This window comes from Ixodes scapularis, unplaced genomic scaffold (genome assembly GCF_016920785.2).
Source record: "Ixodes scapularis isolate PalLabHiFi unplaced genomic scaffold, ASM1692078v2 ptg001212l_1___fragment_1__unscaffolded, whole genome shotgun sequence".
NCBI classification, from domain to species: domain Eukaryota; kingdom Metazoa; phylum Arthropoda; class Arachnida; order Ixodida; family Ixodidae; genus Ixodes; species Ixodes scapularis.
The window spans coordinates 2,720,304-2,731,839 of NW_024610117.1; the positions used below are offsets into that span (position 1 = coordinate 2,720,304).

Here is an 11,536-nt window from a genome sequence, read left to right on the forward strand (position 1 = left end):
TGTCTGTTGGAAGTATTCGCCCCGCTCTAAAAAATCCTTCCTTCCGTTTTCATCCGCACATTCAAAGCTAGTCAAGAGAGGCATTGCGGTTGCAGCCATAAAAAACGCCCTTCACAGGTCTTGTCACCACCAGGTCTTGAGTAGCTTTACCACTCAAGTGAATCGACTGAAAAATGCGGGCTTCCCACATCATATTATATGCAGCGTGGCGGAGAGGCTTCTACAAGAGTCTCGTAGACAAGCTGAACCTTGTCAAAACGTAACCAAGGAAAAGTTACCCACGGCAGTCATCCCGTATCTTCATGGAATCTCCCACAGCCTCAAAAGAACTGCAGCCAAGGTAGGAGTCAGAGTTGTGTTTTCGGCACCCAACAAGCTTGGCCGGATGTGCAAAAAGGTGAATTCTACACCCTTCTCCATCTCCCAAACACCATGCGGGAAGAAGCACGCGAGACAATTCACGGAATGTACAGAAGGTGCTGTATATGACTTACCTCTCTCCTGCGGTCGTTCATACATTGGGCAGACCGGAAGATGTATCAATGATCGACTGAGGGAACATGCCGCCTCCATAGGAAACACCTCAGGCAGTAACTTGGTTAGGCATTGCAGCGACTGTTTGTGCTCCCCTTTGTTCGGTCAATGTACCATCCTAAAAAGACATAACGACTTTAGGACGCGGGAGATCGTGGAGGCCTTTTCGATATACAAAAGAGGGGAAGGAGCCATCAGCTCTCCATCAATAACCTTGCTTGCCAAAGAAATAGAATTCCTTGAAGAGCAACCTAGGCATGTGCGGGAAAGGCCTTAGTTTAGTTGACACTTTCCAAGATCATTGGTCACCATCAGGCGAAGACCGCTGGACATCACAATGCGCAGAATCTACACAAAGGCTCCTAAATGAAGAAAGCCTCAATCGCACGCTCAATGGTCTCGGTTGGACATTTGAGAAAAGGCACATGGAAGTGACGTAATGCAAAGGAGGAGCGTATCCTAGCAACACTCACGTGGCGGCTCTGCCCACTTTGACGCCGCTACGTCATCGCAAACTTGACACCCGTCACCCGTTTCAGCGACGTCCGAAGCCAACCACCGACGAGCGGAAGTAGCTACGCATTCCCTGAGGCGTCCCTACGCGCGGGATACGGGGTAGGATTTACTACGACGCGGGGAGCAGTTCCTGCGTTTAGCGAAGGAACGGCAACCAATCCTGTGCGTCGCTGGCCGTCGCATCTGTTCTGGTACAGGTAAAAGTATTGAAAAACAATCAAAACCTTTTGGGCGTTGTTAAAACAAACCGCTTTTTTGTACCCTTTTGCAATACATTTAAGAATTAATTGGAGAGAAAGTTGTTCCAATATTATGCGAATGTGCACTACGCGCCTTCTTCAAACCAAAATGTCGAACCACGAGGAGCCGGGTGTGCCGGGGGCAGCGGAGGGGTCGGCGTAACCAACGGGGAGCGCGCGAGAGACGGCTGCTTTAGTCAGAAACAATTTTTTTTATCTTTCGAGAACTTGCTATTGCTGTGCTCAAATAAGAATGTTTGGCGCAACATCTGTGATAATTCTTTCAAAGTGGTCCAGTGTTTATATGGTGGTATGCTAGTCAGAGAATATTTTTTTTTTCCTTTCGAAATTTAACTATTGTGCTCAAATAAGACCAGAGTGTTCAACAAGATATCTGTGATATATACTTAAGATTGCCCAATTGCTTACATGGTTCCAGTCGATGCTCAGTTTTACTTCTAAAAATGAAATATTACATTCCACGTTGTCACACTTTTATTCATGAAGTCACAGGTTTTTCTTTAAGAAATAAAGCAATTTTCAAAACAAACTACATGTGCACTGTCTTGAGATAACACAATCACCTAACTTTGATGAAGTACCATAAAAGAGATAATAAAATGGAGCAGAAGGCAAGACGCTTTGAAGCTTTTGTAAAATGAAACAATGTCCATGACAATAATATCCCTGGTTCAATCAGCAACTAAGAAAGCAACCTCTGCAAAAGCAAGCATTTCTTTCTACTGGTAGTCTAAATTACTTCTGAGTTCTTTGCAGGGGCAATCCAGATGACCTGTTGGTCTGGCAACTAAACCTCCGAACCTTTTCTGTCACTGTCGACTGCGTCTCGTGCCTTCTGCTCATAAAAATAAAAAAAAGGCTGTATCGATTTCACCGCGATCCACTCGACACGTATCCGGAGGCAGCACGCTGGCTGTGCGACGAACTTCACAAGGTGTAGGAGCTGAAGAGAGTATGTAGCTTGTGGACGGCCATGACTGTGGAGCAGGAAGTGAAGTGGGCACTTTACGGCTTCCACGGGGAGGGCTTCACTGAGGGCAAGGATGTGACGGGGTCCTTGGTGGTCAGGACCTCAGTCGTGGTGGCGAGAGGTTCCCTGTCGCTGGCGGCGTCCGTGCTGGGCACCACCGCAGCGAGGGCGCTCAGGGGCTTCCCGACGGTGTCCCTGGTGGTCGGGACTACCGTCGTGGCGGCGGACCCCTTGCGTGTGGCGCTCCGCACGGGCACGTCTGCGGCGGGTTCCGAACCGGGCGACAAGGCGCTGCCTCAGAGCCTTCCCCCTGTCCGAGAGGCCGACCGGAGGGCCGGCAGGAGCCAGCCTCTCGGGAGCCGACGCTGACCTGTCCGAGCTCGGCTCAGAACCGTCCGAGCTCGGCTCAGACTCCAACTCTGACTCTTCAGGGTCGGAGTCTGACTCCGGTTCTGGCTCGCTCGATGCAAGGCAGATGTTGTGGAGCACTGCACATGCTGAAATAATGGCGGTGGCTGTTGAAGGGTGGTAATACAGAGCCCGGTGCCTTTGCAGACACCGGAATCTGTTTTCCAACAGCCCGATGCAGCGCTCCACAACAGACTTGATCGAGGAATGCGCCTTATTAAACCGGCCGCAAGCGGTGGAGGTCGCGTGGTTCCCGGGGACAGGGATGATGAGCCAAGGCTCCAAGGGGTAGCGGCTGTCACCTGCACATGTAGAGGATGGAACATATTACATTCTTTACTTTTTAAAATGAAAGGCAAGAAAACAGCAAAAACAGCTGTGTGCAACTATGTCAATTATAATGTAACTTAAGTGTGATTTAAAAGTGTGTTAATATTTCTGCACTACAGTATCAGTTTACATTATGATCAATTCGCACCAGCTTGCCTGCAAACTCCCTGTTATTTCATGTAACTATGTGTTTTCCTGGTGGGTTGTATGGGATGTGTGCACGATTCCTTAGGGGTGCTGTGTTGTATGCAAGTGCATTATTAGGCCCTTGCATCCGACAGATAAAAGCTCTGTTGCTTTTGGGAGTGTGGCCGTGACCTTAGGCACGGGCAGAGCAGAACACGCTGGCCTTGTCTTTGGCAAGCAAGGGGATAAGGCGCCAGTTCGACGAACCTCTTTCCTAATCCTCGGTGAAGTTGGAGATGGGGAAAAGAGAGGGGGTGGTTAGATTGGAAAGGAGTCAGTTCCTGTTGGGACACGGAGGGTCTAATAGGAGGAGCTATATAGGCAGACCGAAGAAGAAGGGTCAGGGAAAAGAATCCAGTGTGTGGGACAGAGACGACCCGAGGACAGATTTGGCGAGCCCCAAGTGGCCAAGGAGGAATTGATCCCATTCCGTACAAACTGACGACTGTCAAAGCGACCAGGCGAGCCCCCAGGGATCGGCGAAAGAGCTCCAACTTCATGCAAAAACCAACCAGCAAGAGGGTACAGGCAGACAGTAACAGTGAGTGGGCCGAACCGGACAGCGACTCGCACTGCGGTCGCATGCCTTGCATAGTCTATCACTGTCGTGAGATTGGTGTAGTGTGGCTTTCGTAGCCTGCAGAGTGTGAGAGGTATGTGGACATAAACAGAGATTAATGGCCAAACTTTGGGTGTTGTCTCACTTCAAGGAGTTCCAGCAACTGTGTCTGTGTGCCTCACAACAAGCACAGTACGTGTGGTACTGTGGCTTTCAAGCAGTGGGAGCCACCGTGTGCGTAAGGAATGAATTTAGTATGCTCACCAAGCAGGAACCAGCCGTCGCGTGGCACCTGCCCTTGCTCGAGTTGGTTTCGGAACCAGGAAAATTGCCACACGAAGGAGTCGTGCACCGACCCTGGATACCGTGGGTCGATGCACATTATCCGGCAGTCGGCGTCACACACCTGAAAGTGAGACAGATATTGACATGTAATTACATGAATCCACAAGTAGTAGATTGTACTTATGGTTCACAAAGCAGTCGCAATATCAGAACCTTTTAAGTTATTTTCTCTGACACATGCATGTCAACACACCTTCCTGGATGCAAGGTACAACTAACTACCTTGAAACAAAAATACTGTGTTTTTTGTTTTTTTTTACGGAAGCTTGCACGTTTTAACAGACAAGTATTATTTTTGGGAGAAGCGTCTCACGGCTCACATGCTACGTAGAGCACACGCTCGCGCAGTCGTGAGACCCCACAGCCCGCAGTCATAAAACGGCATACTTAAACCGTATCGGCAATACGTTTTTTTTTTTTTTTTTTTTTACAGATTTGGGGCGCGTTTTGACAACGTAACATGAGTGTACTTACCACCATCACGTTGAGGGCGTAGAAGTACTTGCGGCACCAGTACGCCGCCTTCGTGACGGTGGGGTCGTTCTTGGACGGGCCGACGATGGAGACCATGGTCCCGTCCACGCAACCGATGACGCCGGGTATCCTGCCGAGCAGCCTGAAGCCCTTCTCCGCGTCGAACCTCTCGCCCGGCGTCTCGGGGAAGTGGATCCAGCCACGCTGGACCCCGAGACGACGCACGATAGCGACGGACACGGCGCGGACCGCAACGCTGACTGTCTTTTGGTCCCGCGCTACGTGTTCGACGCTCGCCACCATGCCTTGGAAGCTTCCCGTGCCGTAGAAGCGCAGTGCACACAACAGTTGAAGCTCCACAGTCATGACCGTCCACGAGGTATGTACTCTCCTCACCTCCGGTTCCTCGCGAAGTTCGTCGCACAACCACCGCACCACGATCTTGGGCAGGCGGTATTGCTTCCGAAAGATCTCCTCCGGGAGCTCGAATGCATCGCGGTGTTCCCGATAGAGCCTTTCTGGCGAAAAAAAAAGCTCTATTAAAGAAAAAGTCGAAGTGACGAGACGGCGAGGCCTCGCCGCCGAAAACATGCTGCCAATGACACCTAGTTCCGAGCAAGTACCTTTTGAAACGTACTCGGTACAAAACGAAACGTCATTTTGTTGTCACGTCCGGTAGCCGACTCCGCCCAGTTTTGCCGACTCCGCCCACATTTTTCTAGGGAAATTACGTCACTTTTGCTTCCAACCAATCAGACGTGATGACGTCACTTCCGTGTACTAAAAAAAGGTACATGTACAATGTCGAACCTAGCTATCCTGGATAGCTAGGTTCGACATTGTACGTGTACCATTTTTTAGTACACGGAAGTGACGTCATCACGTCTGATTGGTTGGAAACAAAAGTGACGTAATTTCCCTAGAAAAATGTGGGCGGAGTCGGCAAAACTGGGCGGAGTCGGCTACCGGACGTGACAACAAAATGACGTTTCGTTTTGTACCGAGTACGTTTCAAAAGGTACTTGCTCGGAACTAGGTGTCATTGGCAGCATGTGTTCGGCGGCGAGGCGTCGCCGTCTCGTCAATTCGTCTTTTTCTTTAATAGAGCTTTTTTTTTCGCCAGAAAGGCTGTATCGGGAACACCGCGATGCATTCGAGCTCGTGGAGGAGATCTTTTGGAAGCAATACCGCCTGCCCAAGATCGTGGTGCGGTGGTTGTGCGACGAACTTCGCGAGGAACCGGAGGTGGGGAGAGTGCGTACCTCGTGGACGGTCATGACTGTGGAGCTTCAAGTGTTGTGTGCACTGCGCTTCTACGGCACGGGGAGCTTCCAAGGCATGGTGGCGAGCGACGAACACGTAGCGCGGGACCAAAAGACAGTCAGCGTTGCGGTCCGCGCCGTGTCCGTCGCTATCGTGCGTCGTCTCGGGGTCCAGCGTGGCTGGATCCACTTCCCCGAGACGACGAGCGAGAGGTTCGACGCGGAGAAGGGCTTCAGGCTGTTCGGCAGGATACCCGGCGTCATCAGTTTCGTGGACGGGACCATGGTATCCATCGTCGGCCCGTCCAAGAACGACCCCACCGTCACGAAGGCGGCGTACTGGTGTCGCAAGTACTTCTACGCCCTCAACGTGATGGTGGTAAGTACACTCATGTTACGTTGTCAAAACGCGCCCCAAATCTCTAGAAAAAAAAAACGTATTGCCGATACGGTTTAAGTATGCCGTTTTATGACTGCGGGCTGTGGGGTCTCACGACTGCGCGAGCGTGTGCTCTACGTAGCATGTGAGCTTCCGTAAAAAAAAAAGAAAAAAAAAACATTATTTTTGTTTTAAGGTAGTTAGTTGTACCTTGCATCCAGGAAGGTGTGTTGACATGCATGTGTCAGACAAACTAACTTAAAAGGTTCTGAAATTGCGACTGCTTTGTGAACCATAAGTACAATCTACTACTTGTGGATTCAGGTAATTACATGTCAATATCTCTCTCACTTTCAGGTGTGTGACGCCGACTGCCGGATAATGTGCATCGACCCACGGTATCCCGGGTCGGTGCACGACTCCTTCGTGTGGCAATTTTCCTGGCTCCGAAGCCAACTCGAGCAAGGGCAGGTGCCACGCGACGGCTGGTTCCTGCTTGGTGAGCATACTAAATTCATTCCTTACGCACACGGTGGCTCCCACTGCTTGAAAGCCACAGTACCACACGTACTGTGCTTGTTGTGAGCACACAGACACAGTTGCTGGAACTCCTTGAAGTGAGACAACACCCAAAGTTTGGCCATTAATCTCTGTTTATGTCCACATAACTCTCACACTCTGCAGGCTACGAAAGCCACACTAGACCAATCTCACGACAGTGATGGACTATGCAAGGCATGCAACCGCAGTGCGAGTCGTTGTCCGGTTCGGCCCACTCACTGTCACTGTCAGCCTGTACCCTCTTGCTGGTTGGTTTTTGCATGAAGTTGGAGCTCTTTCGCCGATCCCTGAGGGCTCGCCTGGTCGCTTTGACGGTCGTCAGTTTGTACGGAATGGGATCAATTCCTCCTTGGCCACTTGGGGCTCGCCAAATCTGTCCTCGGGTCGTCTCTGTCCCACACACTGGATTCTTTTCCCTGACCCTTCTTCTTCGGTCTGCGTATATAGCTCCTCCTATTAGACCCTCCGTGTCCCAACAGGACCTGACTCCTTTCCAATCTAACCACCCCCTCTCTTTTCCCCATCTCCAACTCCACCGAGGATTAGGAAAGAGGTTCGTCGAACTGGCGCCTTATCCCCTTGCTTGCCAAAGACAAGGCCAGCGTGTTCTGCTCTGCCCGTGCCTAAGGTCACGGCCACACTCCCAAAAGCAACAGAGCTTTTATCTGTCGGATGCAAGGGCCTAATAATGCACTTGCATACAACACAGCACCCCTAAGGAATCGTGCACACATCCCATACAACCCACCAGGAAAACACATAGTTACATGAAAAAACAGGGAGTTTGCAGGCAAGCTGGTGCTAATTAATCATAATGTAAACTGATACTGTAGTGCAGAAATATTAACACACTTTTAAGTCACACTTAAGTTACATTATAATTGACATAGTTGCACACAGCTGTTTTCTTGCCTTTTATTTTAAAAAGTAAAGAATGTAATATGTTCCATCCTCTACATGTGCAGGTGACAGCGGCTACCCCTTGGAGCCTTGGCTCATCACCCCTGTCCCCGAGAACCACGCGACCTCCACCGCTTGCGGCCGGTTTAATAAGGCGCATTCCTCGATCAGGTCTGTTGTGGAGCGCTGCATCGGGCTGTTGAAAAACAGATTCCGGTGTCTGCAAAGGCACCGGGCTCTGTATTACCACCCTTCAACAGCCACCGCCATTATTTCGGCATGTGCAGTGCTCCACTACATCTGCCTTGCATCGAGCGAGCCAGAACCGGAGTCAGACTCCGACCCTGAAGAGTCAGAGTTGGAGTCTGAGCCGAGCTCGGACGGTTCTAAGCCGAGCTCGGAGAGGTCAGCGTCGGCTCCCGAGAGGCTGGCTCCTGCCGGCCCTCCGGTCGGCCTTCCGGTCGGCCTCTCGGACAGGGGGAAGGCTCTGAGGCAGCGCCTTGTCGCCCGGTTCGGAACCCGCCACAGACGTGCCCGTGCGGAGCGCCACACGCAAGGGGTCCGCCGCCACAACGGTAGTCCCGACCACCAGGGACTCCGTCGGGAAGCCCCTCAGCGCCCTCGCTGCGGTGGTGCCCAGCACGGACGCCACCAGCGACAGGGAACCTCTCGCCACCACGACTGAGGTCCTGACCACCAAGGACCCCGTCACATTCTTTCCCTCAGTGAAGCCCTCCCCGTGGAAGCCGTAAAGTGCACACTTCGCTTCCTGCTCCACAGTCATGGCCGTCCACAAGCTACATACTCTCTTCAGCTCCTACACCTTGTGAAGTTCGTCGCACAGCCAGCGTGCTGCCTCCGGATACGTGTCGAGTGCATCGCGGTGAAATCGATACAGCCTTTTTGTTTTTTTATGAGCAGAAGGCGCGAGACGCAGTCGACAGTGACAGAAAAGGTTCGGAGGTTTAGTTGCCAGACCAACAGGTCATCTGGATTGCCCCTGCAAAGAACTCAGAAGTAATTTAGACTACCTCTAGAAAGAAATGCTTGCTTTTGCAGAGATTGCTTTCTTAGTTGCTGATTGAACCAGGGATATTGTTGTCATGGACATTGTTTCATTTTACAAATGCTTCAAAGCGTCTTGCCTTCTGCTCCATTTTATTATCTCTCTTATGGTACTTCATCAAAGTTAGGTGATTGTGTTATCTCAAGACAGTGCACATGTAGTTTGTTTTGAAAATTGCTTTATTTCTTAAAGAAAAACCTGTGACTTCATGAATAAAAGTGTGATAACATGGAATGTAATATTTCATTCTTGGAAGTAAAACTGAGCATCGACTGGAACCCTGTAAGCAATTGGGCAATCTTAAGTATATATCACAGATATCTTGTTGAACACTCTGGTCTTATTTAAGCACAATAGTTAAATTTCGAAAGGAAAAAAAATATATATATATATTCTCTGACTAGCATACCACCATATAAACACTGGACCACTTTGAAAGAATTATCACAGATGTTGCGCCAAAGATTCTTATTTGAGCACAGCAATAGCAAGTTCTCGAAAGATAAAAAAATTGTTTCTGACTAAAGCAGCCGTCACTCGCGCGCTCCCCGTTGGTTCCGCCGACCCCTCCGCTGCCCCCGGCACACCCGGCTCCTCGTGGTTCGACATTTTGGTTTGAAGAAGGCGCGTAGCGCACATCCCGCATAATATTGAAACAACTTTCTCTCCAATTAATTCTTAAATGTATCGCAAAAGGGTACAAAAAAGCGGTTTGTTTTAACAGCGCCCAAAAGGTTTTGATTGTTTTTCAATACTTCTACCTGTACTAGAACAGATGCGACGGCCAGCGACGCACAGGATTGGTTGCCGTTCCTTCGCTAAACGCAGGAACCGCTCCCCGCGTCGTAGTAAATCCTACCCCGTATCCCGCGCGTAGGGACGCCTCAGGGAATGCGTAGCTACTTCCGCTCGTCGGTGGTTGGCTCCGGACGTCGCTGAAACGGGTGACGGGTGTCAAGTTTGCGATGACGTAGCGGCGTCAAAGTGGGCAGAGCCGCCACGTGAGTGTTGCTAGGATACGCTCCTCCTTTGCATTACGTCACTTCCATGTACCTTTTCTCAAATGTCCAACCTAGCGATCCTGGTGGCGAAGGTTACCACGCCTGGGTCAGCAAACTATAGCACGTGCTTTTTCTTCTTTTCTTTTTCTTTTTTTCTTTTCTTTTTTCTTTTTCCTTTTCCTTTCTTTTCTTTTCTTTCTTTTGTTTTCTGGTTGCGCTTTCGGTTGAAGAAAAGGTGTCGCCTGCTGGCACAGGCCATTCTCGTGCAAAAAGCTGCCGCACGTGTGTCTGATGAAAAAAGTGCATTTTGGCACTCTCGAGTCTCGCGCACTTCATCCTCTTCTGAATAAATAGCATCAGTTGGTAGTCAGCGCTCGTCCTGTCCTCTTCTCTTCTATCTTCCTGTCGTCTTTGCGCTGTTCGAACACTAAGACATTGCACCATTTATTAAGAACGCGTCATCGTAATTAAACACACGCAACAACAATAGCGACAAAATTCAAAATTAATAAACAACCAGAAGGAATGCAAAAGTGAGCGTTCAGAGCCCTATTTGCCAGTAGTATGCCTTGAGGTGAAACACTTGAACAACCTCGGTTCGTGGCGGGCGGCTTTATGAAGATTCAGTTTCGTCGAGTAGCCCGTAATCCCCAAGGCCGCACTGACCCATATAAATATCAAATAGTTTTTTCAGAAGATTTTCACTGAGACCGCGGCGCCGTTTTCGTGCTCACACTCACAGCCAGTCTCCGGGGTGAAGGGAAACGTCACATAGACGAAGGTCGTAATTGTCTTTATCTACTCGCTGGTGTTCTTGAATGCTGACCCTTGCCACCTGATGTCCCTTCTCAGCACGCTGACAGATCAATTCAGCCATATCGTAGTCATCCGTGATTTAATCGTGAAGCAACACCGCGTAGAGCAAACTCATTCAAGTGGTGGGGCCAAATGACCTACACCGGAAAGGTCTCGAGCCAACGTAAGACGGGGAAAGGGGGCGAGGGTAAAAAATTTATAGAGAAGAGACCTCACTCTCTATGCTTTCTGTAAAATCACAGTTTTGCCTGTGAGGTCTTTCGCTTTCATGTGTTTTATGACTACTCTGGGCCCAGCCGCGATGTGATAACTAGAATTAATATGACACCGCCTGGCCAACGTGCTGCCATTTTTAACAGAACAAGTAAATGACACTGTCGTTCCCGAGCTCTAAACATATTTCTAAAAAAAAAAAAAAAAGATTGGTTAATTTGGCAGTTCTCGCTTTCCTTACGATTTTCATTACAACACTTTGAGCAAATACTTGTCTTTTAAGTGTGACATTTTTCGACGGCGAAGATCCCGAGCTCGTAGATTTATTTTTGGCTGTTTCTCCGGCTGATCGAAAGTTTGCGCAGCCGAGATGCACCCTTTAACGCTTCCGGCCTGGTAGTGGAACAGTTGTACATTACAAAAAAGCTGGGAAGCAAAAAATAAATTGAAACATAGGGCAAATAAACACAGATAAGTATAAACTATGTGAATGCGTTAAAAGAGTAGAGCTACTTTTCGAGCGAAAATGAATAGGCGAGAAGAGATCACGATGCCGCATGCTCTTTCTAGCGCTCGAGACATGGGAACCGCGACTCGTAGCCGGTTGCCTGCGGGCCGCGTTCCAGCGAATCACAGGCCACATGCGGCCCGCGGGCCGCGTGTTTGAGTCCCCTGGCTTAGGGCATGTTGCGACTATTTTGCCGTGCACTCGCTCGAACGGCGTGATCACGGTTTATTCTTCAACCACCTTGTCGC

General features: G+C 49.8%; 1 protein-coding gene across 1 annotated transcript; it reads right to left on the reverse strand.

Moving 5' to 3' along the window:
• Positions 1–1,618: 1,618 nt before the first annotated feature.
• LOC121834472 (putative nuclease HARBI1) lies at positions 1,619–5,168 on the reverse strand. Its single transcript, XM_042288178.1, has 3 exons — positions 4,583–5,168; positions 3,020–4,169; positions 1,619–1,850 (listed from the first exon to the last, which is right to left on the reverse strand). Exons 1-2 carry the CDS (start codon positions 4,946–4,948, stop codon positions 3,942–3,944), a joined length of 594 nt encoding a protein of 197 aa, XP_042144112.1. The 5' UTR covers positions 4,949–5,168; the 3' UTR covers positions 1,619–1,850; positions 3,020–3,941.
• Between the last annotated feature and the right edge of the window lie 6,368 nt (positions 5,169–11,536).